Genomic DNA, 27902 nt, shown 5'->3' with positions numbered 1-27902 from the left:
AAAAAAAAAAAAAAAAGGAAAAAAAATGAGAATTTACGGAACAACAAAAGGTAGTTTCATCGTTCCAGTTTCGTTCAAAAAAAAACAAAAAACACAAGACATTTTGACACATAAACTAAAATTTCCGTTTTTGACACAAAACGTTACCAAACGTAGCCTAAGTAGATGACTGGCTCTATGGCTCATGTGGAATAGATGAGTACCACTCTAAGCAGTCATGACTGCCTGATGCCTGATTGGGCCTTATTTTGGGCCATTGATGGGTTTAATGGGTACTGGTTTACTTGTTTATGGGATTACTTTTATAACAGGCCTAAAGTACTAAGTCCATGAGGTGGGGGTGACGTTAGTACACGAGATTAGTGTCTTAAGTCAGGATACTTAATAGCTAGTATAGAGTTCTGTTTTGAGTCTATTTATTTTATTCAGTATGTGAAAGTGAATAGGAGTCCTTCTATGAGACTATTAGGATTCTGCATCGTTTAAGATTTCGGGCTTTGTTGAAACCGGGACCATTTCGATTGCACAATTCGTTTAACCATTTCAGCAGTAAAAATGGCCATTGTTTTGCCAAAACTTTAGGATAACCCCAATTAAGCATACGTAAAAATATTGGAACCTTTAGAATAAAAAAAAAAAAAAAAAAAAAATTTCAAAATGGTAGTTTGGTTCAAACCTAGATTGCTAGTGTTTTGGCACCTTGTTGTACAATTTCTTTAATATAGCCTATTCTACACACAATTTAGTACTAAGCACACAAAATTCGATGTAAAAAACTAAAATATACATTAAAATTAAAAAAAAATATATAATCATACACTTACAAGTAGTCAACTACCAATGTTGACACCCCTACCTTTCCTCCAACTCTGTTTCAGTACCACATCGAAATCTGGGAAGCCTACAAGATTGAATCTTACTTGGAGATATCGTAGATCCGTCTATGGTGTCTGACAAATAAAGTATTAAAGCCCAACCACTAAATGTTTATCCTATTTTTTACAAAAACTAATATTTAGGAAAAATGGTATACCTCCAAACTGGAATCGTGCACAAATCTAACAAATTGTCAATGTAGCTGCATTGTAGTAGTCCCCAACACCTTGTTCCACCATGAAATATAGGTGATTTGGCCAAAAAAAAAAAGGTTTTTGGACTTTTCCCCCTTACTATCAAAACCTCTTGAAATACACAAAAATATCAACCTATTTCGATCAAAATATTGCTTTTATAAGCACTAATATATAACGTTTCAACTGAAACGATACTGAAACCTAAACAAGACCCAAAATCCTACCGAAATGCCAAAATTTTGATCAAAACTGTGCGTACCTAGTGAGTCAACCTACATTTCGTTTCGCCTCATGTCAAAACCGAAATAAGTTATGAGATTTCATCCGTTTAAACCGAAAGATTGAACCTTGGAATTTTGAGTCATTATATATAAAAAACATAACCCAAGTCGATCAAGCTTGTTTTGAATAATAGAAAATGATGTTTTTAAGAGTTTTGGCCCAGCTGAGTTGTGCAAACATGGCCGAAGTCTCTTCTTCAGACAACTGGTTTCTTCCTTTAGACTTCTTCTTCTTGTTCTGATCTTCATCGCCTTCAATTGCTATATCTTCTTGTTCTTGTTCTTCTCATCTTAATGTTTAATATCTTCTTTCTTCTCATCTTATTTTTTAATGTCTTCTTTCTTCTCATCTTAATGTTTAATATCTTCTTTCTTCTCATCTTAATGTTTAATATCTTTTTTCTGCTCTTCCATACCGAATATCTATCTCATTAATCTACCGAGACATTGTTCCTAACCTTTAAATCTGACTTCTGGTTTCTGTTTGCATCATAGATAACCAATTTCTGAAATCAGACAGTCAATATGGACCTTTTTTTTCTCAGTTTTTGAAGTCAACTTAAAACAGAAGCAGCCTGGAAATTTTCTATCAGATTTTATCTGATTTTCAAGATTTTGGTTCAATTGATAGGGCTGAATAAATTGTTTACTCAACCAGAGCTTCAGAGTATTATGACCACCAGATTTTGAAATCCTTAACTCTCCTATCATTCATCCAATCTGTCCAAATACTGTTCATACTGGTTTTCTATTGGATCCGGGTAATAATTGTAGTTCTTCGCTACTAGATCCTTTCTAGAACCCTGAACTGCACTATCATCAGAGTCTAAAGAAGTTTCAACTTCCAGTCCATTGCTCGGAAATGTACCATTAATCAAAACATTGGAAGATATCAACACTGAATCTAACAATTTCTGAAATCATCCTCGGCTCCACTTTCAAAAAATTCTATCTGCGGAACAAGAATAATGTTTCTTTGTACGCCAATCACCCTTTTTTGGAAAAATCAACCACCTTACGTTCATCTTCTGAGGAATATGAATTTAAGAACTTCAAAGGTGTTGCAGATAATTATGATTAATGTGGACTACACTACAATTCCAATAGCTCCTCCTCTGGAACTGAAGCAAGTAGGCAAACAAGTGCATAGACTAGTAGTTGACCAGGTTCACACCCTACGGCTGATCTAAAATTAACTATTTCCAAGGAACTAGCCTTATTAACATCACATTCTTTTGTGGTTTACTAATTATATACTTTCCTTGGCTGGCCCAGTGAAGTTAATAACAGGACAGGAACACCAATAAAGAAACCAGAATAAAATGTTGCAGACACTGATCTTCCTCAGGATTGCTTGTTAGCCTTTGTGATATTTCAAGAGTTTCCAACAAGTAATGAGTGTTCAACAAAACCATGTTGTGGAGCATACTTAAAGAATCACAATAAATCATGAACAGCTAACAATACTGAATATAATTCCCAAGATCATCTTCCGGTAACAAGAGAGTGTGCACTAACAATTTGCAACAAGGTCTATTAAAACAATGGACACCATTTATTTAGATCCAGACCACTATTCCAACTCCACATCATGAAACCATTATCACAATGCAGTGAATACCCAAAAGTATCATAATTAATGGCATGTCCAAAAAATTTATGCAGGCATAATATTTAAGGAAAATAAATTGCGAGTGATTTTTTAGATGTTGCATCTACCATGTTGAATTCATTTATAGTAGAATGGACTAGCAATCTCAAAGAATGGTGGTCCCCATTCCTAAGAGATGTTTCTGTTTTGTGTTTGAGGGCCAACAGGGAGGGATGGCACACAATGCACTAGAAGCAGGTAATCTTGTAGCAATATGTTTTCAACAAGACAAACAGAGAATTATTTGCAAGCTCTGAATCAAGATTTGAAGTATTGATATGTTTTTCTGCTCTACCATCTGTTATTGTGTCCAGACCTCCAACATGACTCTAACAGGGAAATCAGAATAGAAGAGAGAAAGAAGAAAGAAGAAGAAGAAGACGAAGTTCGGTGAAAAGAGTTGGGGAGCTTAGGTCAATACCTCTCCCCTGTATTCACTAATATGAAATAAAAAGTGAGATTACATAAATGTCCTTTTTACTAACATGAAATACAAATATATGCTTATTTTCATTCTATTTACTTTACTATTCCACCCTTACAATATGTACTTCTAACACTACCCCTCAAGTTGGAGAATAAATATTATACATGCCCAACTTGCTTAAGAGACTATGGACCTGCAATAAGTTTATTCCTTTTGTCAACACATCAGGTAGCTGATTTCTTGTCTGTACAAAGGGAGTGCATATGTAACCAGAGTCAATGTTTTCTTTAATAAAGTGCCAATCAACTTCAACATGTTTTGTACGATCATGATTATGGGCTACACTAATGGCAGCCTTCTTGTTGTAGTACAACCGCATGGAATCCTTAGTCACAAACCCCAATTCTTGAACGAGTCTCTTCAACCAAAGGAGTTCACATACTCCATGTGCCATGGCTCTAACTCTGCCTATGCACTTAATCTAGCCACCAAATATTGGCTTTTACTTCTCCAGGTAACCAGGTTTCGACCTACAAAGGTGTAATATCCTGATCCGGACCTTCTATCGATAATAAAGCCTGCCTAATTAGCATTAGTATATCCCTTAATTTTCATATGGTCATGTCTAGTGAACAGAAGTCCTTTTCTTGGGCTGGACTTCAAGTACCTAAGAATATGATACACAACATCTAAATGCCCACTCTAAGGTACAGGCATGAACTAACTCACTACACAAGCAACAAAAGCAATATTCGAACGAGTAAGGGGGAGATAGAGCAACTTTTCCACCAATCTTTGATACTTCCCTGCACAATTAGAGGGTGTCCACCATCATCACCTATTTACATCCTTGTCTCTTTCAGAAGGTCCAACACAAACTTTCTTTGACAGATATTCATACCCATTTTTTATCTTGACAATTCAATTCCCTAGAAGTGTTCAAGGTACTAAGGTCTTTAATCTCAAATTGTCGTGCTAAGTAGGATTTGAGTCTATTTCCTCTTGGTCATTCCCAGTGAATGTAATGCCCGAAATTTTGGAACCTTAGAATATATATCTTTTTGTGTTATTTTCTAAGCTTGCTTAAATATTTTTAATGACTTAACCTAGTGGTTAGTACCTCAGCTATCTAAAGATTTTAGGTTCAAATCTTGTTAGTAGTAAGTAAGGGGGTTTTATTTAATTGATTTCTTTTCTTTTATTTTAAAACATTCTTTGTGGACCCCACCCCTTTTAAACTAACCGTGGGAGTGGGAGAGAGAAAAAGAGGGGGAAGAGAAGAGAGATCCGTGGGAGTGTAGGAGAGAGAAAAAAGGGGGAAAGAGAGACGTGAGGAAGGAGAGAGAGATAAAAACGAAAAGGGGGGAGAGAGTTGAGATCGAGGGGGAATAGGAGAAAGGGCATGGGCTATAACAAGAAAGAAATAAAGAAAGAAAGAAAGCAGGATCGTGAGAAAGAAAGAAAGGGGAATTTGGTGCCTATTTCACTATTTTTTCTGCTCACTCCAAGTAATGAAGTTTCCTCTTATCCTTAATTTAAGTTATTGGTTCTGCTAATTCTTCTTTTGGGACAGTTTCAAATGTTGGTTTCTTCTTTTGGAGCTCAAATCAAATATTCAGTTAGACTTGTGATCTAATATTTAGGGTTTTTGGGACCCTAATTGTTTTTAGGGTTAGGGCTTTCTTAGGACCCAAACCGTGTGACCTAAATCTAATATTAATATTCTTTCATATCAAGGTCTAAGATTCAATTCATAGGGACCAAATATAATATTCTTTATGGGACCCAAATCATGGGTGAGATAGTAATTAATATACGGTATTATTAATTTCAGATTGGGACCTCCTAGACACTTGGGACTCAAAGCGGAGGTAACACGTTTGCAAACGGAGGTATTTGAATTAGTTTTGAACTAGGAGATTAAATTAATTTCAGGTTGTGATTGACTTGAGCATTCAGAGCTCAGAGGGTGGAAGTAGGAGACATGCAGGCTGAGATAAGTGGGATTACACCACAGGTGTGTGGTTTGACTGTAAAATGTGATGTTTGGTATGCTTGTTTCGTTGATATATCCTGATTTATACTTATTTTGAATTGTGTTTATGTGTGACGTGAGTTCATGGGGGGTGATTGACATTTGATGAGGTGACTATTATTATGTGATGTATATTGATGTTGGTTCTTACGTGGAGATTTTACCTGTGTTTTTACATGTTTGTACTCCTAAAGAAAAAGATTTTATGAACAGTGATTTGGTGAAAGTGTGCGAGGGTAAATAGCTACTCCGTATTATACCAGAGAGGGGTATCCCATTGAGCCGATAGACTAATACCCATTGTGCACAGTGGTGACGACAGTGTGATTGTGGGGGTTAAGTTTCCCTCTCTTATTATGGGCGGTGGTAGCTTATTTCCTTCAGTGCCGGCTAAAGTGTGATATTTTTAAATGATCGTGTTTTATTAAGAGTGTGGTTTGAGAAACTAAAACTGTTAGTTTTAACTGTTGTTTTTGTCTGGTTGTTTACCTTGTGATGTGCTCTTACTATTTTCCCTTAATGAACTGTTGAGCTTAATCCATTATTTTAACATCACAGATAATTGAGATGAAAGTATGCTTGGAGCAGATTTTGAGGGCGACTCGAAGACTTCTTTATTTGTTCTGCTTCTATTTTCTTAAAGGGAGTGCAGTGATGACTTTTAGAGGTAAACTCTAATAATATGGATTTTGCATTTTAACTGGGACATATCTTAGGTTGCCACCAGTAGTACTTAAAATTTATAGCAATGGTAGATTATTTTTGTGGAGACTTGATTTTTTACGAGTTCTAACATATGCTTGATTTTGGTGACTATTTTGGATCATTTGATTAATGCCCGTGAGGGCTGTACCCTTACCTGTATTTGGGTTTGGGTCATGACATAATGCAGGTAAGGGTATAGCCCTTTGTCATGACCCAAACCTATACCCTTACCTGTATCTGGGTTTGGGTCCCTTACCTGTATCTGGGTTTGGGTCAACCCAAACTCAGATACAGGTAAGGGTACAACCCTTGTGGGCATTGATCAAATCATCCAAAACATTCACCAAAATCAAGCATGTTAGAATTCGTAACAAATCAAGTCTCCACAAAAATAATCAATCATTGCTATAAATTTTAAGTACTCCTACTGGCAACCTAAGATATGTCCTAGTTAAAATGCAAAATCTATATTACTAGAGTTTACCTCTAACAGTCATCACTACACCCCCTTTAAGAAAATAGACACAAAACAAATAAAGAAGTCTTCGAGTCGCTCTCAAAATCCGCTCCAAGCATATCTTCATCTCAATTATTTGTGACGTTAAAATAATGGATTAAGCTCAACAGCTCAATAAGGGAAAATTGTAAGAGCACATCACAGGGTAAACAATCAGATAAAAACAACAGTTAAAACTAACAGTTTTAGTTTATCAAACCACACTTTTAATAAAACACAATCATTTTTATCATATTTTAGCCAGCACTGAGGGAAATAAGCTACCATAGCCATAATACGAGAGGGAAACTTGGCTCCCACAATCACACAATCACACTGTCGTCACCACTCTGTGACTAAGGGCCTGTTTGATAACGTTTCAAGAAACACGTTTCTGCCGTTTCTGGACAAACGTTTGATAAAACTGTTTTGTTTCACTTGTTTTCAGAAATAATAATTGAAATTTCTACCTATTTATGGTTCAAGAAACGACCCTTCGCCATTTCTAGAAATGACTCATGGCCATTCTTTTTCTAGTTACTATCAACTTCTAGAAACATGACTTATCAAACACTTTTAATTCCGATTCTGTTTCTAGAAAGGGAAATTTATGTTTCTGCCGTTTCTTGAAACAGAAATGGCAGAAACGTTATTAAACGGGCCCTAAATATGCATTACTGTGCACAGTGGGTATAAGTCCTGTGGCTCAACGGGACACCCCTTTATGGTCTGGTATAGAGTAATCTATTTACCCTTGCACACTTTCTCTTTTCACACTTTCACAAAATCACCATTCATAAAACCATTTTCTTTAAGAACATAAACATGTGAAAACATAGGTAAAATCTCCACGTAAGAACCAACATCACTATGCATCACACAATAATAGTCATCTTCATCAAATATCAATCACCCCCATAAACTCATGTAACACATAAACACAATTCAAAATAAGTATAAGTTAGCACAAATCAATGAAACAAGCATACCAAACATCACATCTTACAATCAAACTTCAAACCACACACTTGTAGTGTAATCTCACTATAATCCACTTACCTTGGCCTGCATGTCTCCTACTTCCACCCTCTGAGTTCTGGATGCTTAAGTCAATCACAACCTGATATTAGTTACATCTCCCATTAATCTCCTAGTTCAAAACTAATTCAAATACATCTGTTTGCAAAAGCGTTACCTCCCCTTTAAGTCTCAAATGTCCAGGAGGTCCCAATCTGAAATTAGTAATACCCTATATTAATTACTATCTCGCCCATGATTTGGATCCCATAAAGAATATTATATTTGATCCCTATGAATTGAATCCTAGATCTTCATATGGAATATTAATATTAGACTTAAGTCACACAGTTTGGGTCCCATACTGGGTCCGAAGAAAAACCCTAATGGGTCCCAAGAAAACCCTAACCCTGAAACAAAACCCTAAAAACAATTAGGGTCCTAAAAACCCTAAATATTGGATTATAAGTCTAAATGAATATTTGATTTGGGTCCCAAATTTGGTCCTAAAAGAAGAAACCAACATATGAAACCTAGGATAAGACCAATATTGAGTCCCAAAAGAAGAACCCGTAGAACTAACTTAAACTAGAGATAAGAGGAAACATTATTACCTGGAGTGAGCAGAAAAAATAGTGAAGTAGGCACCAAATTCCCCTTCCTCTCCCTTTCTTTGTTTCTCACGATCCTGCTTTCTTTCTTTCTTTTTATAGCCCACACCCTTTCTCCTATTCCCCCTCGATCTCAACTCTCTCCCCCCTTTTCGTTTCTATCTCCCCCTCCTTCCTCACGTCTCTCTCTTTCCCTTTTATCTTTATCCCTCTTCTCTCACGTCTCTCTCTCATTTCCCCCTCTACACTCCCACAACTCTCTTCTATTCCCCCTCCTTTTCTCTCTCCCACACTCCCATGGTTTGTCTAAAAGGGGTGGGGTCCACAAAGAATGTTTTAAAATAAAAGAAAAGAAATCAATTAAATAAAATCCCCTTACTACTAACAAGATTTGAACCTAGGACCTCTAGATCGCCAAGGTACTAACCACTAGGCTAACTCATTAAGTTATTAAATAAACTCTAACTTTAAATATATTTAAGCAAGCTTTGAAAATAACATAAAATATATATATATATATATATATATTCTAAGGTTTCAAGATTTGGGTCATTACAATTACAACAATATCATCCACAAAGACAATAAGGCTATGATATTACCACTACCTTGACAGATGAACAGTGTGTGATCAGTATGACTCTGGGTGCATCCATTCTTTAGAATACTCTGTCTAAACCTCACAAGCCAAGCCTTCGGAGACTGTTTAAGACTATAGAGAGATCTCTTAAGGTAGAACACTTTACCTTCAATTGTAGGAAACTTGAGGCCTGAAGGAACTTCCTTATACACTTCCTCTACAAAGTTCTTATGAAGAAATGAATGCATTCTTCACATCCATGTAATATAGAGGCCAGTTTTGGTTGGCAGCTATTGATGAAAGGACTCCTATCAAGTTGTGCTTAGCCACTAGAGCAGATGTCTCTTGATAGTCAATTCCTTACAATTGACTTATCTCTTGGCAACCAACCTTTCAACGATTCCATCTGACCGGTATTTGATTGAGTATACATATCTGCCACCTGTTGGTACTTTTCCTATTGGAAGGTCGACAAGATCCCGGGTACATTTCTTCTCAAGAGCTCCCATCTCCTCACTCATATCTTCCTTCCACTTGAGGCTAGTCATGGCCTCATTGACATTCTTGGGAATAGGAGTTACGGAAATGGTAGCCGAATAAGCAAGATCTATAGGAGAGATTGTGATGTAGATCAAACCTTGAAGATGAAGAGAAAAACAAGAGCCACAAAACATTGTTCACGGAACACTGTGCACGTGAACAGTAATGCATCAGAAAATACTGTTCACGTGAGCAGTACTTTGTTTCAAAATCTTCTATTTCAGTTTCCTATTTAGTTAACTCTAGTTAGTTTCTATTTTCTTAGTGAGCTAGTTAGTTTCCTATTTTGTTGATCAAAAGAAGTTTCTATTTTGTAACTTAGTTTAGTTTCCTTTATATCACTAGTTGTTAGTTTCTAATTTATTCTTACTTGGTTTACAAGTTAGAAGTTAAATTAAAAGGTTTTATTTTCAGCATTGGTTTCATTATTTATAATGTCTTTGGGTCCAAGCAATGTAAGGCTATTTCAAGCCCATCAATATTAATGAGAAGACATATTTGGGTTTAAAAAAATAGATGGCTTATGCTGTTGTGCTGTGAGATGCCCATTCACTAGTTCTTTGTCCCCCTCCTCAACCCTCCATCGAATCCTCTCTCTTTTCTTATTTTCCTTTTATTTGTTTGTTGTGAGAGTGTTTGAGAGCTAGAACCACGCCTATTGGAAGGCATTTTCTCTATTCAGCCAAAATTTCAGATCCTACCTGGGATTAGGATCACTTGTGATTCTAGTCCTACATTATTTGGTATCAGGGCCTAGCCAGAACAAGGATGGAGCCACATGATTTTCGTGAGGAACTTTCTTCATACATCTTCCTTGAATAGGTAGATGAATTGGACATGTATTTTGACAACTACAACTTGACAGAGACGCAATGACTTCGATATGTTTGTTCCCAGATGAGTGATTGTGTTCGAATACAATGGAGAGTCCATGAAAGGCAACTTCAAGTTCAAGGACGTGAGCCTAGAACGTGGGAAAAGATGTAGTATGAGTTGGCATGTATGTACCTATCTAAGCATGAACGAAGAATGTATTTCCCTCCACCAGAAACCACCCACAGTTGACAAGAGCATGAAGAAATCATCATCCTCTATTGCGCAATGCATTGCAAAGGAGTAATAAGAGAAGACACCATCGAGCAATGAACCAAAGTCAGAATTTGAGGTTAGTGTTGGTGAAAATCCAGCAACTCCTACTATCGAGGGAGAGGTAGTAATTATGTTCCTATCAAAGAGATTAATATGGATATATTCGAAAGCAACATAATCACAATTGTGGACAAAGACATGGAACCCAAGGAGAATGGTGCTTCAACATCTGTGATGACTGTGAACAGCCAAGAGGAAGATCCTAAAGAGCTTGAAATTGAAATTGCGGCGGTCAAGAACATAGTGGTTGAAGGCGTTCATGTGGATGATCCCATGGATACATTTGAGGTTTTTGAAGCTGAGCATGTGGAGTTCGTCATCCCATTAAAGTATCTTGAAGATCAAGCTCCTCAGATTTTAGACTACATCCTTATTATCAAAGAACTACCTAAATATTTCTACGGCTTGAAGTGAGACATGCACCATGCCATAATCACCCTCACACTACAAAATTCGAGGATGATTTTTTTCTAAGAAAGGGCGAGTTGATGTAGATCAAAGCTTGAAGATGAAGAGAAAAACAAGAACCAAAAAACACTGTCGTGAACAGTAACGCGTCAAAAAACATTGTTCACATGAATAGTACTTTGTTTCAAAATCTTCTATTTTTAGTTTCTTATTTAGTTAGTTTCTATTTTCTTAGTGAACTACTTAGTTTCCTATTTTGTTGATCAAAAGAAGTTTAGCTTAGTTTCCTTTTTATCATTAGTTGGTAGTTTTTAATTTATTCTTATTTGACTAGCAGGTTAGAAGTTAAATTAGAAGGTTTTATTTTCAGCACTAGTTTCCTTTTTTATTATGTCTTTGTGTCCAAGCAATGTAAGGCTATTTAAAACCCATCAATTTTAATGAGAAGACAGATTATTTTCAGCATTAGTTTCCTTTTTTTATTATGTCTTTGTGTCCAAGCAATGTAAGGCTATTTAAAACCCATCAATTTTAATGAAAAGATAGATTTGAGTTTAAAAAAAAAAAAAATGCTTATGTTGTTGTGCTATGGAATGCAATTGGGTGAGATGCCCATTCACTAGTTCTTCTTCCCCATTCTCAACCCTTCATCGAATTCTCTTTCTTTTCTTATTTTCCTTTTATTTGTTTGTTGTGAGAGAGTGTTTGAGAGCTAGAACCAAGCCCATCGGAAGACATTTTCTTTATTCAACCAGAATTTCATATCCTGCCTGGGATTAGGATCACTTGTGATTCTAGTCCTACATTTGATTGCATCATAGAAAACAAACTTGCCATCAGGGTTATTACAAGTTCTCTTCATTTCCAAAGAACAATGGGGAGAAATAACTTAGAAAGAGGAGAAAAAGTGTTACTTGACTCAGGAATGGGATACAGAGGAAGTGGATCTAAAGAGGACTGTTGGTAGATCTTCCTCGATCTTCTTTTGTACCTATACCTCCTTCTTGTCACCCCCCTAAGCCTAGGTTCCCCTTATATAGCAGCTCCCCCCAGTTTTGATGTGGTCACATCATCAACATCCACATCCCTGCATTTCCCCACATCATAGAGAAAGGGATTAATAGGAAAGGGTGATCATTAACTACCTCTTCATTGCCACATCCACTCTCCCCATGAAGAGATAGTTTCGAGGGAGAGAAAAAAGGAATAGACTCATAAAAGGAAACATCATTTAATACAAGCCTCTTCCAATAAGAGGGAAGATAGCATTTGTAGCCTTTTGTAGCAGGAGAGTAGCTAAGAAAGATAAAATTGAGGGCCTTCAGATAAAGCTGAGTACACCTAGATTTGCCAATATGAACATGACACATACACCTAAACACTTTGGGAGGGACAGGAAAGGTAGAGGCAGTGAGAGACAATATTTCCATGGGGAATTTAAAGCCAAGAATGGACGAAGACATACAATTAATCAAAAAGGAGGCAGTAAGAAGAGCATTAGACTAAAAAGTCTTAAGGACATGCATACCAAACAACAGGCTTCTTGTAGATTCTAACAATGTGACGATTTTCTCGCTCAACCACTCCATTCTGTTAGCGGATATCAACACATGGAAGCTGATAAAAAATACCATTATCAATATAAAAAGGTTTGGAGCCCCCCATACATGTATTCACCCCTATCAAAGCTTTTGTATGTGTATTTATTATACTTCATATCTGGTAATTCCTCAATCTTTTTTTTTGGGTCGAAAGGTAATTCCTCAATCAACACATTTACATTTTGACGATATGGCTCTCTGAGCTGTTGTATTTGCATAACTTTTTGAATTTTAAGTAAGAAACTTCATATCTAGTAATTCCTCAATCAACACATCTAAATTCTGACAATGTGGCTCTCTAAGCTGTCATATGCACATAACTTTTTGAATTTTAAGTAAGAAAATTCATAGCTGGTAATTCCTTAATCAACACATTTAAATTCTGATGATATGGCTCTCTGAGCTATTGCATGTGTGTTCATTATACTTATTTAAGCACCAAAACAAGAATTTATTATGTATTTATTTTATTTACATGCGTTCCATAAGGTTTTTATGCATCCCAGTTTTCTGGCCTAACATTGTATTACATCCATAGTACTTAGTAAGATTTGACTCGCCAACAATGGTCAAAATTTCAGCGAAATTTCACAAAAATTATTGAAATATTTTTTGATTTCGCAAGAAACCGAAATGAAATGTGTGTCAAAATTTCACTGAAATATAAGGCAATGTTGAATCTTAGGAAAAAAATTCACCAAAATATTTCAATTTTGGCGGGGGGAATGGCCTAAAAAATGCAAAATGTTGAAACTTGCTTACCCGCCCTCCCACAAATGTACTGCTAATCCCTGTTCTGAGTATAGATAGACACACCAGATTCCCTAGTCAGCATTATTCTTGATAGGGAATAATGAACCCAACAATGCGCTTGAATCAGAATATTCAATTTTGTGATTGGCCTGTTATCCTTGGGCCATCAATTTACTTGCCTGGATTTAGAATGGTGGGCAGGCATTCAATACTGAAAGAACTGGATCTGACCTCTAACAGTAGACTAGAAGAAGTACCTTTTTTGAAGTTTTAGTTGTTAATGAGAATTTTTTTTTGGGAGAAGATAATATCTGGTGAAAATTTAGTTTAGATAGGTTACACAAAATGAAATGTTGAATAAACATCGATCTAGGTAAAACTTGACACACATTGCCACAGGTATTCATATGTATGATAATATGCACATACTAGCCAATTCTCAACGTAATGTGAAGTTCATGTTTTGCCCAGCAGCAAATCTGTATCAGTTAAACTTGGATGATCATACCTTTTCCTTTTTAAGCTCCTTATTTGCTTCCTTTAGCTGTGCAACATCATTCTCCAAGTTGTTGGTATAAGCCTATTATTGCCAGCAAAAGGAAAAAAAAAAATCTCTTTATATCAAATATCAAATAGAATAAATTATGGACCCAAGATAAAGATGGTACTCATCTTATTTGGAGGAAAACATGAGATAAGCCACTAAATGCACCTGCTTCCTTGCCCTTGATCGAGCAGCTGATTCCCGGTTCTTAATCATCCTTTTCTGCCTCCGTTCAATAGTCTTCTCCATTTTCTCATCTGAGGACCTCAGACGCTTCCTTTCAACTGCTGCCTGTGACTCTGCGGAAGTAGCCAACACTAAAGGCATTGGCATGGATGGTGCCAGTTGGTTCTCAGGGTAGCCAGCATCCACAGCTGAACTACCAAAAACTGATACAGCAAGGGGCATAGTTGAACCCAAGACAGACATCTGCTGTTGTTGCTGAACAGCCGCCATCTGAAACTGCATCCAATCTGTCTGTTGCGATGCCGCAACCATGGGATCAATGGCCACCGGTGGCTGTGCATTAACAACACCATCTTGATTCCCTATATTAATGGCGCCAGCCCGGACCAGAAAATCCTCAAGGGTGGTTTCGCCAAGAGTCGATTGCCTCTGCACTGACCCATCATGATCTGCATCTGCATTTCCCGGCTCTTGCTGAACGATTTCTTTCCAAACCTCATCGACAGTTTTTCTGCTGAGAGATCGACTCAAATTCAAATTCTCAGGAATATTAGCAGTAGACGAGGATGATGATGATGGAGAAGAAGCAACAGCATTGTGGAATACCTGGTTCTGTTCTGCAGCAATGACACTCTTTACCAGCTCATCCAAATTCATGCTATTCATGGGCTTTCCCGAATTCCCTAGCTGGTTCTGGACGTCATCAAGGTACTGAGAGGCTTGTCTAGCAAGAGAGGGGAAATGGGCCGTCTCACCTCTGTTGGGAGACACCATGGATATAAACCCCATCCACTGAACCACTCCTACAAACACTGCAAAAATATCTGGCAGAAAAAACAAACGCAGTTGCAGGAGAGAGAAAACCCCAGAAACCAATCTGTAACTAAAGTTTCAGGGGATTGGTTCAATCCTGTTACCTTCCCAAGAACAGGATTTAATCGATAGCATATGAACATAGAAAAGGCTACAATGGACAAACCCAATTCAGTTATAGCACATTCCGCAAAGATCAAAGAAGAAAAAGGGCAAACTAAATTGCCCAAACTCTCAACGATCCCGACAAGAACAGAATATAATCAAATGCGATGAAACTAACAAGAGTGGCGATTGGAAATAGAAAAATAGAAAAATAAAAATACGGTGGAGATTGAAGAATCACAATTGAAAGGAAGGGATCAACGGCTCAATGGAATAGGAAAACCAGTTACAATTAAGAGATCGGTCTCTAGAACGGATTTGTCGGCGAGAGATTTGGATTGAGAGAAATTCCGCTCTGACTGTTACGAAATGATCTGATCAAAGACTGAAACTACAACTACAACCACAACTACAACTTAACATGACAATAGAGCGAAGCTCAACTCATTCTTCTTCTTTGGCGAAAGTGCCCAACTCTCACCATTTATACGTTTGCTTGCGCAGACTGGAGACTGGCCTTTTGGCGGTTTCGTGATGGCTTCGCGGCTGTGTGATCTGAATCAAAATGCCTCACAAGGTCGACCGTACGATCGAGATCTCTTCTATCCTAATGAGTAATGGCATTAATAAACACCAAGTGGTAGTGGGGCACCTATCAAAAAAAAAAGTTATAGTGGGGCCCAGGGCCTCGACATTCAGAAGAGAGAATGAGATCACGCACTTTCATGGATTTAATGGACAGGTTATAATTAAGGCCCAAATCAGCCTACAAAGGTTCATATCAGGCTTGGGTCAGCCCATAAAATAAGTTTGAAGTACTAAAATACATGGTGAAAGGGTTGTGTGAAAAGTCCACACACTCACTAAGAGGTCTCAAATTTGAATCTCCTCGCTATTATCTTCACCCACTCTTCTTAGTGGATCCCACATCCTTTGCAATGAGCGATGAAATACGATGAACATCGAATGGCTAAAAACATCTAGACATGCATCCCAATGGGCTTCCAACCACCTGACGTTCATTGCACCAGTGCAATGGCTGAAAACAATTTTCACATTGTATACTATACCCAAGAAAATATAGTAAAAGGAGAAAGTTCCCTGAAAAGCAATACGTGAATTTCACTTGTGTTTCGCATCTTATTTACTTTTTATATTTTTCACACCGGCACCTAAAAAAGAAGGAAAAAAATCGTCTGCAATTCCGATCTCGTACAATTCCGTGCAATACCACCTTCAGGCAGTGACATGTGTATTGATACCAATACAATGGCCCAGATCTGATTTAAATGCATTTTCACTGATTTAATGTTTTATTAGTTGTACCAGATCTGGGCCATTGTATTGGTATCAATACACGTGTCACCGCTTGAAGGTGGTATTGCACGGAATTGTACGAGATCGGAATTACAGACGATTTCAACCCAAAAAAGAATATTAACTTCTGTACACCTTCTTGGTTGTCTCAATTTTCCAATTCTTTGTTTTGCCACTTGGTAAACTTGGATGAAGTAGAATTTTAACATGCCAGCAAGGGACTTTGGGTTTACCTTTCGACCAATTTTGAGCCCCATCGACCTTGCCACACCAAAGACCTAGCCATTTAGGTACCCATTAAGGATTTGTTCCTTACCATTCATTGGAATATTTTTCCATTATTATTTTTTATCTACTAGTAGTCACGCCACGCAACCTCCCATTGAATTCCACGGTGGTGCAAAGGCCACACTACTTTTCAGGGAATCCTCTCCCAATAATAAAATAAAACCTCATGAGTAAAAGGTGCTAATCTCAAACTGAAAATCATTTAACAAAATCAAACCAAACCGTTTAAATTGAAACTGATAAACAGATTTTGGTTTTGCAATTGAAACCGATTAATAATCGATCAGTCTTAAACCAATTAAATCATCAATTTCAAACCAAGTAAAAATTACATCTAAAGAACATCATTACTAAATATAGTAAGAAATTTAACTAATCTATACAATCATATTGAGATGATGAATACAAAATTTTCATTTTTAGGTAGGAAATTTCACTTTCCTTCCTTCCCTATAATTTCTCTTGCAATCAAACAAAAATAAAGAGGGCATAGAATAATCCCCCTTTGTTGCATGCATCTGAGGCTCGAATAATACTCCTCCCATCGAATGTTCTCTGACTCCACATAAAATCATCCTTATGACTCATCATCATTGTTTAGTTCATATATAGGTGGTAAGGTTGGACAATTAGCAAAAGCAAAGGGTGTTGTGATGAAACTGATTGCATAAGAGGGTAAATCAACCACATCAAATTTACCTTCTGGTGAGATCGGTTTGACTTCTCAGCAACATTCGAACAAATGGAGTAACCCTGGGCTGAACCAACCTATAAAATAAAAACCACCACCAGAGCACATCGGTAGCAGCCATCGAAAATTTGTCAAAGAACACACCAGTAGCAGCATCTTGCCCATTGCTAGTTTCATCTACAGAAGAGCTTCAAGATCTGCTGCTCCTTTGAGTCCCACATTTATATTGTTTGGTTTAAGGCACACAGTTGATAGTACAGTGAGAAGGAAATTACAGGAGTTGGGAGAAAATTAAATCCCACTGAGAGAGCTAAGCAGACGGTCCATAACATGAGAGGCCTTGTTCTGTTTTTAAGTGGTGAACCAATTTGTCAATTATTTCTGGTTCGATTTAAACTGAAGCCAAATGGAAATAGAACCAAATAATCAAAACTGAACCGTCCATACGCCCAAACACAACTAGGTGTAAAAAGACCCAGTTGCCCAATGCGCTAGAAATTTTCACACCCAGACACTGAGCGTAGGGAACGCAGACAGGCAGAGTTCCTTCATAAAATAAAACACCTCGGTATCTTTAACAAGGGATTCAAACCTGTTTAAATATCTTGGAAAACTTCTAATAAGAAATAATCTTTTTTTTTCTTGGTAGTGTAAGAAATGATCATATCCTTGATCCAGTGTACACTTTTGTATCAACGTCCTGCAAATGCCCAAATTCTAGGCATACTGAGTCAGACCAAGTCAGGTCAATCCGACTAATTCAGAGCAAGTACAACCAATTCCAGCCGATCCAAAGACAATTTGAATTGGAATGAACGGAGATTGATCCCGTACCTGTGTCCGAGTTTTTAAACCTCGTCATACAGTGTATCCCAACTTGAGCTCATATGAGGCTCAAGTTCAGCCTTCACCTCATATTAACAGAAATCTGCATTCATGATAAGGATTAATAGGACCCTAGGCTTTTGTTTAAACCCAAATACGCTCCACAGTGAACAGATAAGGGAGAACTGAAAGATGGAAGAACAAGGGTACCTCAGGAAAACAATATAAGCGACTAGTGCTCCACTGAAGCTTAAGTTGATTCATTTCAGTGCCAGAGCTAAGCTCTCCAGCCACTATCATGGATTTTCCAGCAATATTAACGTCACCTCCCCATAACATGAATTTCAGAAGTTGAGGATATAAGCAGGAAATGTCAAAGCTTTGCAACATTCAGCACCATTTTGTCTCCTGCACAAGTTGTAAAACAATTTTCCCAAAACCTGCAAATTTGTGTGTGCTATTAAATATGCCCATAGTTGTCATAGCGCCAAGACGAATCAAGGCGTTGGAGGGCTACCTAAGCGCTTTGACAACAAGCCACCCCAATTAAGGCGAACAATGCAACAAGTGTTATTTTTTATTTTTCCGTTTTTCAAACATTATATAATATACTACATATATCTTGTATCATCAAAAATCAACATTAAGTCATATCAAGTAATAAAATATTAATATTAAGCCACATCAAATCATAAAAAAATCAAAATAAAGTCATAGAAAATCAACATTTAGAGAAATACTCTTCTTCCATAATAAGTTTGATTGGTCAAATGATTTTATTTTTACATGAAACTTTTTCTATTAGGTATAGCACAAAACCAACTTTTCAATCAATCTAAAATTACTTAAAATCTGAGTTGCAAACAAAATTATGTTCTGGTCAAACTTATTTTAAAGTGCGTGAATGTTGTCAAAATCGTCTAAATGAAAATAATTTTATGGACATCAAAACAAAAGATTATTTTACAGGATTTTTGGTTTTTAACAATGTCTTATCATCATAAGATTTATTAAATTTGCAGAATTGAGAGAAACCCCAACATTTAAAAGTTGAAAATCGCCCCTACAACCAAAAATAAAATTTTTGTTATTAGATTGGGGGATTGACTTTTTATTCTTTTGGAATTTGGTCTTTAAATTATTTTTATTGGATTCAAATAGGGGGTATTTGCTTATTCATGAATAATATCTTAAGTAAATGAAATAATGTTAAATGATATTTGGCATAAATAAATCCCAAAATATAAGGCCACATGCAGTGCAATAAGGCAATAGTCGCCTAGGACCTAGGCAAACTACCTGGATGCCTTGACAACTATGAATATGCCCAAATCATCAATAGTAAGTAATAACTGAAAAATAACGATCAAATCCTAACGAGAGAAGCCTAGTTCTTTGCCCAATAAATATGTCAAGGAATCAATCAGCATCAAAGATTTCAAATGTAAAAATATTCAGCCGAACGAGACAGTATGGGCTCAAAAAAAGCCTTCTTGCCTTCCTTTATTTTCTTCCTTTAAGTGCAGGTCAAGGAGACCACAAAAGTCATTTACTACTTGGGAGTATAGAGAATCACAATTCAGAGATAGTTCCTAGCCACTTTTTTTTTTTTTTTTTTTGGGTGGGGGTGTTAAATACACTGCTGAGTTACCTAACATTCAAGGAAACTACGTTTAAGGTGCCTAATGTCTTAAAAACCATGTTTGGGGTACTACTTTATATTTCCAACTATCCCACACCACAAACAACAAAACACGTCTCTGACCACGTCCTCGATCTCTCCTCCTCCCTACCACCACCAACTCCTTCGACATCACCATCCCCACCAGCGATGTCGACAATCATCTCTCCATTGCTTCATGACGACTTCTTCTGTTGTTAGGCCGAGTTCAAGGTGCCGAATTTGACCACCTCTTGTAAGCTCCTCGTCACATCTCGCACCCTATCACTATTGCAACCCTTGTCAATCTGCCACCTCCCAATGTGAAACTACTTATGCTCTCCCGCTTTATAGTCACCTACTGCTCCACACCCTCGATGATCCGTATTAAGCCACTTCACCAATGCGCCGCTTGCTACCCACACAACCTAGTCCTCATTGCTTCCCTGACACACAATATCCACATTGTTGCCTATTCATTGACACCAACCACTCACCATTTCCATTTCACCCATCACACCCCACCCTACCCCGTCTCCGCTTGCCATGCGCTCCCCCACACCTCCTCCCCACACTGCCCCCCCTTATGTGCTCCTCTGTTGTGCACCCTGATGTAGATAAGTCACTTGGGCTTATTTTATTGCAAATAAGCCTTGGGTTATGTTATATATGTATTGGGTCTTTGATCCCATGGGTTTTCTTTGAAATGGGTCACTTTAATAGGCCTAAAATATGGGTAGAAGGTAGGAAAACGAGATTTTATTTATTAGTTTAATTAGTTGTTATTTAATTTAATAAAGGCCCATTAGGCCATTAGTTGGTTGTAAAGTCCTATATGGACTATTAGTTAGTTAGTTCTACTCCATGTTAGAATCATAAAGTCATGTCCTAGTCCTATTTTGAATTCCTAGTTGTAGTAGGAGTGTCTAGTCCTATTGGGAAACTAGCTCCTAGTTGTAGTAGGAGTGTCTAGTCCTATTGGGAAACTAGCTCCTAGTTGTAGTAGGAGTGTCTAGTCCTATTGGGAAAGTAGCTCCTAGTATTAGTATGATTGTAAACTTCCCCTCTATAAATAGAGAGGCATATGTACCATTATTGGACAGATTTGAATGAAAAAAAGTTTGTATTTATGAAAGAAAGTTTGCAACTAAATGCTTAGAGCAGCTAAGATAGCTGTGGGTGAGAAGCCCAGGCTGAGATAGCCACTTCCTTTATTCTCTTTCACCCTTCTCAACCCCCCATCTATTTTATTCTTCTTTTTTATTTTTTTTGTTGTAACATTCAAGAGGTATAATTCAGATTCTGATAAAAGTCTCCAGAAATCATAACCGATCAGCAATCCTAGAGGGAATAGGAGAGAGATCGATCTCCTCTCTTTCTCTCTTTTGTACTCTATTCAGTCTGGTCTTCAATCAGGGTATTCCAGGCCTCATAAGGGCCCCACAATCCTTACCTAGTCACTGTTGGAAGCATTCAGCTGCTGTTCTTGAAGGTTCTTCTCAGTTTTCTCTCCTAGGTCAGAAAATCAAGAAAGCTTGTAACTTCGCAACCAGCCGTCAGAATCCTCTCAACTTTGGGGGTTTTTGTACCCTCCCTAGGGACTATCTATGCCCAAGAGTGCAACTCAATCGGACTCCTACAGCCCTGGCCGCACCTCTCTCTCTCCAGCTCTATAACAGGTCTTTCTTTCTCCTATCGGGTTAGGTTTTGGGCTGGTTTTGCTCCTATATGGGTATTGTATCCTTGGAGATTTATTTGATGGTATTATTTCTTTGTTTCTTACTCCTATTTGTATTGTTTGGAGTTATAAACTGCGGAGTTAGTTACTTGTAATCTACTCCTGCATTACCCCCCACCACCCCCTGATGCCTATGCTTAACCTCTCCTCCCTCCTGAAGCGTCTCACCGCAAGTCTCCATAGCGATCTCCCCTCACACAGCCTGACCTCCGGTTTGGTTCTCTCTCCCTCCCACCTTCCACCTCCCACCTCCCACCTCCCACCTCCCAACTCTCTAAATCTCTCACTCCACTTTGTTTCTCCCACGGCTCACTCTCTGCATGTCCCCCCCCTGCTCTTGCATGCTTGTAGAACCTCCAACTCCCTTCCATACAACACCATTAAATAGAAAACCATATAGATTCAATTATAGGGTTCATATCTTGCAAATTTGTACAGTCGACTTGAGATCAGTAGAGCTCAATCTTGAGTTATGATACTTAACTCCAATAGATATCAGCTGATAAGGTATGCAACAAGCGTTTCACCCAAACATGCCCAGGATCAGTTGGGATTGACCGAGTGGACTTGGGATCAGAGAAATCCTACCAATCCTGAATCCCAAGTTTTAAATCCTTGGTCTCCACTCCATTTCTACTAAGTGAAGAGATTCATCTCAAACCTAAGTGATGAAGAGCAATAAATGAAAAAGAAACAAAAGGAGTTAACATGACAGACAAAAGGAAAATTTTTATCCATCAATGAGAATTAAAACTAAGATTCCTTGTAGATATCCCTCACAAGGTAACCACTCAAACTCTTCTTCAGACTGAAACTGGTTAAATCAAATGTAAGATCATAAAAACTAAGACAGAACGGGATCAGCAGCTGAAATTCAAGAGGGCTGAAAAGGGGTAAAATACACTTCATACGAGACTCCTATTTAGTCTCAAAAATACAAATCATAGGTTAACACCCTCTTCAATATTTTGTTAGTAACTCTTCCAAATCACATGAGTTCCTGAAATCTTTGATCTGTCAAATAAATATCTGAAAACCCCTATATGGGTCACACAGAAAATTAAGCAAATTGGGCAAGTTTCAACTACAGAAAAATAAAAACAACTACTCAAATGGCACGCGATGTAAACTAGCTACAACAATCTGAAACCTGCTTATAATTAAGTTAGACACCAAGCAAGAAAAACCGTCTGATACGTTAGGACACATCACCATTAGTTCAAGCCAGGTGAACAATCAGATTCGGTCAGGCATTCGTCAGCTATTTTCATTGCTTAACCTCTTTAAAAACCGTACTTCAACGGGATCAACTCCAACCCCACCCCCCCCCCTTTTGATGCATATAAAACACAAAGAGTGGGTTTATTTCCACCTGATGCAGATAAAACACAGAAGCGGGCTAATTTGACCTGAAATAAACCTTGGGTTGGGTTTTATACATGTTGAGCCTTTGGTCAGTTTCTTTTAATATTTCATTTTCCTAGTCAGTTTATGTTACCTTATCAGTTCAGGATTGATTTAGGCCTTCCTATCAACTTATCAGATCATTATATATCTTTTTTTTCTGTTATTTCTTTACTATTTTATTTTATTCAGACTTGAGATTTTCTCGATCAAAACTCCATATATTTCAAACCATAAACTGTCAAGGCGTCGCTTCGGTGTCCAGGCACCCTTTGCTGGAAGGACACCTTGATGACCTTGGACCAGCTTTCTGTCCACATCAGAATCTTTGTTTGAATGTCATTAATTTCCTCCTAAATTCTAGCTCTTTACTTCAATGTGATTTTGGATATTTCTGGATTTTTGAAACCTATTATCATCTAAGGCTCCTAGGAACCATCACCCCCCTCCCCCCTTTTTCTTTCACTTGGTTAATTACAAGATCCGTTTTAAAGGCTTTCACATGAATGACATCGAATCAAAAGAATATATCTTAAACATAGATCAGATGAAATGAAAATTTGAGTTGGCCATGGCAGGGTTGAGGGTTGGGGGGGGGGGGGGGGGAGAGAGATATTAATTATTAGTATTAGTGTGATTAAATTTATCCTCTTATAGAAAACCTCCCAGATATTCAAGGAAAAAGAATTACATCTCCAAATGATGCATAGGTAGTTGTCTGTCCATGCTATTGAATACCGTCAAAATCTTAATCTTAGCAGACAATACACAAACTAAACCTAAGCCTAAAATAGGTACAATAAATATCCACACAAAATGACTTGAAAAAATGAGAAACTAAACCTTATTGGGAGCTCAAAAAGGCTTCAAGTTGGTACTTGAACACAAAAATCTCATACAACTAGACAAAGACAAGGAACATGGGCTCCAGGAAAATTCAAGGAAGCCACACAAGTGCCAAACAAACTACACTATAAAGTAGTAAACCAGTGAGCAAATAGATATAAATTAAGAAGGCAATTCTCAGTTTCACCATCTCACTGCGAATTGTCACTAAGTATGCTATAAAGTACTAAACCAGTGTGCAAGTCGATATAAACTAAAACAAAAAATCTTAGTTTCACCATATCACTGTAAATTCTTACTAAGCAAATGTCAAACAAACTCATCAAGAAAACAGTAACTTGGATTAAAAGATAAAAATTCTTAAGAAACAAACTTTTGACATGATGAATTACCAGGAAAAGAGGTTCAGAATGTCTTACGTTGGAATACTACAAGGGAACTTCCCCTTGATGGACCCGAACAAGTGGCAAAAGATTGTCCCAAGATTCAGAATCTGGTAGGAGATTCTACTCCTTCATGATGAAGCCATGATCCATCATCGAGTATGTGAATTGATCATAAATGGTCATCAGGTGATGCGAGACAGGCCATATCGTATTAAACCTATGGAGTGTTGCCAAAGTGAAGTACCAGTAATGAGAATCAATTGCACCACATTTATGCTCAATTAAAGGGTCACAATGTGCTTATGGCCGACTGATAAATTGATATCAGTTTGCGGAACATTGGAGGCCAGAAAGTGCAGTGAGCACCGATCACCCAAAAAAAATTTTGAAGAATGGAGCTGATAATTGTGATTCTTTCACAGTTAAGAACACAGAGTTAAGGAGTGAGGTAAAAGAAAAAATAAAGAGAACATCCAGGAAGCCGATCCAAAATCATCTTAATTGTGTCACTAAAATTTAGTCCACGATCAAAAGCTTACGCAAGAAATTCGAAATATTCGTTACAGAACCCGGAAAAACTACTAAGAAATGCATTAGGAAAATTCTGGAAGAAGTACATTCATAAAAGAGAGGCGAAAAATGAAAATAAAAGCAGTTCCTTTTCTGAATAATTGATGCATCTGAATTCTGAACACGTTCATTCCCCCAAGCGGCCACGGCCCAAAAGTTGTCCATTCTTTAAAGCAACAAGAATAACCGCGTTCCAAATTATCAGACTAAAAACAAAGTAAACAGAAAATTAGCGATAAATAACAACCGAAAAAACCTCAGGGAAGGATAGCGAACAAATAAAAAATAAACCAAAAACAATATATCCATCTCACCTAACGTGCACCATATCCTCCCATTTGCCCAACAGCAGAGTGTGGCCTTGGTTGATGAGGCTGCGCGATCGGGCCAGTCTGATACGAGTTATTGGTTTGATAAGCTTGGGGATTATGATAACCTTGATTCCCCATTCCAAATCCCGGCATTGCCTGCGGTTGCGCTGTGGACGGAACAGGATGTTGGGAAGCATTCATGGCAGCTGCCCAAGCGGGGTTCAACGATGCAAGAACAGCAGGGTTTCCAAAGGCAGCTGGATTCTGCCCAGCGGCGGCCAATACAGCAAGCGCTGCCTGATTCTGAGGAACCCCCGGACCAAACGGAAAGGTTCCAGCAAAGTACCCCTGACCTAAAAATTGTGCAGCAGAGGCGGCCGAAGCCTGCTGAGCCATAGCCCCTTCCTGAGCGTTAAAACCAGCACCCCCCTGTGCATTGAAGCTACCGCCTGAGGTGGCCAAGGTATTAAAGCCACCAGCACCCGGAACATGCCTAGGGGCGGTAGCGGCGCCGCCACCTCCAGAGATGGGGGCAGCAGCAGCTGCCCTTTGCTTGTGGCTATCGGTCGCCTTCTGGCAATACAACTGGTGCCCATCGAAGCTCTTGTTTGGTTCTTCTAAAGCCTTCCTTGCCCCTTCCACAGTCTTATATATAAAAAGAGCAAAACCCTTGGATCTCCCCGTCTGTTTATCAAACCCTAAGGGACCCTCTTCAATCTCTCCATACTTGGAGAAGAAAGCATGTAACTTATCACCAGGAATCTCCGAATGCACATTACCTACGTATATCTTCTTAGGTAGTGTATCCTGTGAGGGATGCTGAGTCTGTTGCGTATGCGTAACCGAATTCGACTGAACCGTATTGACAGGACCAGCGGATGCAAGCTGACACGCGGTCATCCGAGACTCAATCTTCTTCTGAGGCTCAATGAGGGCTTTCTGAGCATCTCGACGATGCTTGAAGAGCAAGAAGCCATAGCCTTTGGATTTACCTGAGGCCTTATCTAAGACAACGTTGCCATCTTCAATTTCGCCGTACTGTGAAAAGAACTCACGGAGCTTCTCAGTGCTGGTCTCCCAACCGAGTCCATGCACAAAGAGCTTACGGTGAGCGGGATCAAGGTCGGCAACTCGGTGGATTTCTTCCAGGACTTTAGCATCATTAGAAACAGCTATACGTAGAAGATCGATGAGTTGTTCTTTGTCGAAGGGCTCCAAGAGTTTTGTCAAGTCTTCTTCTTCTTCCTCTACTACTACTACTTCTATTGCTTCTCCTTCTGCTTCTATGTCTGCTTCTCCTTCTCCTCCATTTCCTTCCTCATTGTTAACGTCGGGCTCAGGGACCGAGATGTCAACCTTTTCGTCGACCTTTCGCTTCTTCGTCATTGGCGCGCAGAGAGAGATAGAGAGTTGAAGAGAAGCAGAAATGGATGACATTCTGGGGAAGAGATATTTATAGTATCCTACTGTCCTCCGTTTCACTAACGGCCGTGAGTACTGAGGAGTCGGCAAAGATTTTTTTTAGGGTTTAGAAGTCGTAACTGGTTAGACCAGTGTATACGTGTACATTTTGTGGGACCTACATAAGACGTTGAAAATATCTACGTGATCGTGACGGTCGAAACATTAATCCTTTCTGTGAATGGAACTGCTTCCCTAACTTGCTTATGGGAGAGGGTACCTTAGTGACGCCCAAATGTTGTCCAAGCAAATGAGGGGACTTTCTTTAGAATCAGACTATAAAGGTGGGAATATTTATGACATTAGATCCGTTGATACACCAGCACAAGGTTTAATGAGAGAGCAAAAGAAAGTATCAACAATCGAGGGAATTTAATTTTTTATGGGGGTAAGACGGTCATTTTACTTTGTTGGGTCCGAGACTTTGAGTACTGCACAACCCAATAACACTATTCTCTCTATTGCTCATGTAACAGGAATTGACAAGAATGCAAAATTCTGAATCGAATCCATCCCTGTTCTTGAAGCCGTGGGAGATGATGATGATATAAGATGTTGATGCTTTTAGGGTTAATACACTTATAAAGATATTTTAGAGCTAATCATCACTCCAATCTTAGACTTTACAGATAATATTCCCCTCAGATTTTTCATTACTTCCTAAACCTATATTTACCCAAATTCCTCCATGGAATAATTTCTTCTGTAATTCCTCCAATAAAGTAAATTTATCTACCTTTACCTGATAATAATAATAATAATAATTTTTGAAGGGATTTTCTTGAATAATTTATAATTTTATTTTTTTTCCCTTTTAACATGATGGACAATTTTTTTTCCAATGAGAATATTAATATATGTGTTCTCAAAAAATGTGCATAATAATGGCACATTTTAACTCGATGTAAAAAAAATGACATCTTTTAATAATAACATAACAATACTTCACTTCAAATTATTTTTGAAAAACTTTTTACACATGATATTAATTAATTCTTAGAAATAAGATAAGAGACAATTAAAAAATGTCAAATTCTAAATACATCTATAGAGATGTGATAGGTTCGTTCACAACACATTTTTACCCTGTTTTAAAAACTGTTTCTTAATATCTTCCTTCTAATTGTGTATTGGTTATCTAAACAAACTGCACATTTACTAATTGGGGGAGAGTTTATCACGCAAACTACATAGGGGAGCGCAACAATGAAGTCTGACAAAACCGTTTCATAAATAAGATCATGCATAAGAGCACGGCAAGGTCATTTCAAGTGAGGAAGGTAGAGAACAAGGGTACCAACATACCCTCCCATGGCTGCTCAAAGAACCTTTCCCTCATTTTAAGGGAAAATAACACTACCTGATAGCATAGTTCCTATGTATGCAACCATATACGAGCTCATAAAATTACCACACCAGCCCTCAGCAAA

At 38.0% G+C, this 27902-nt stretch overlaps 2 protein-coding genes across 7 annotated transcripts in view; both read right to left on the bottom strand.

Annotated features, from left to right (window-relative positions):
• LOC122075454 (ABSCISIC ACID-INSENSITIVE 5-like protein 3) overlaps positions 1–16141 on the bottom strand; it is an 18378-nt gene extending 2237 nt beyond the window's left edge. The window contains exons 1-2 of the mRNA XM_042640491.1: positions 14040–16141; positions 13836–13907 (exon numbers count right to left, since the gene is read on the bottom strand). Coding sequence (XP_042496425.1) covers positions 13836–13907; positions 14040–14846 — 879 coding nt within the window. The 5' untranslated portion in view covers positions 14847–16141. The remainder of the gene's footprint in view (positions 1–13835; positions 13908–14039) is intronic.
• A 796-nt stretch (positions 16142–16937) lies between these two features.
• On the bottom strand, positions 16938–26504 carry LOC122083034 (UBP1-associated protein 2A-like). 6 transcript variants are annotated; one of them, XR_006141560.1, is made up of 5 exons: positions 25015–26504; positions 24164–24347; positions 18307–18536; positions 18106–18199; positions 16938–17348 (listed from the first exon to the last, which is right to left on the bottom strand). XR_006141560.1 is itself a non-coding variant. In XM_042650725.1 (2 exons), the coding sequence occupies exon 1, from the start codon at positions 26446–26448 to the stop codon at positions 25015–25017; it is 1434 nt and encodes a 477-aa protein (XP_042506659.1). In that variant the 5' UTR covers positions 26449–26504; the 3' UTR covers positions 24603–24906. The 6 variants fall into 6 exon arrangements, 1 of the variants encoding a protein (XP_042506659.1); XR_006141555.1 differs by lacking the exon at positions 16938–17348 and adding an exon at positions 17679–17997; XR_006141559.1 differs by lacking the exon at positions 16938–17348 and adding an exon at positions 17679–17988.
• Between the last annotated feature and the right edge of the window lie 1398 nt (positions 26505–27902).

This window comes from Macadamia integrifolia, chromosome 1 (genome assembly GCF_013358625.1).
Source record: "Macadamia integrifolia cultivar HAES 741 chromosome 1, SCU_Mint_v3, whole genome shotgun sequence".
In the NCBI taxonomy this organism is placed as follows: domain Eukaryota; kingdom Viridiplantae; phylum Streptophyta; class Magnoliopsida; order Proteales; family Proteaceae; genus Macadamia; species Macadamia integrifolia.
This window is presented reverse-complemented; position numbering and strand designations above follow the sequence as displayed.

Excerpts from the sequence above, each read along its gene's own strand:
- LOC122083034 (XM_042650725.1), bottom strand. The coding sequence starts at position 26,448 with ATGTCATCCATTTCTGCTTCTCTTCAACTCTCTATCTCTCTCTGCGCG.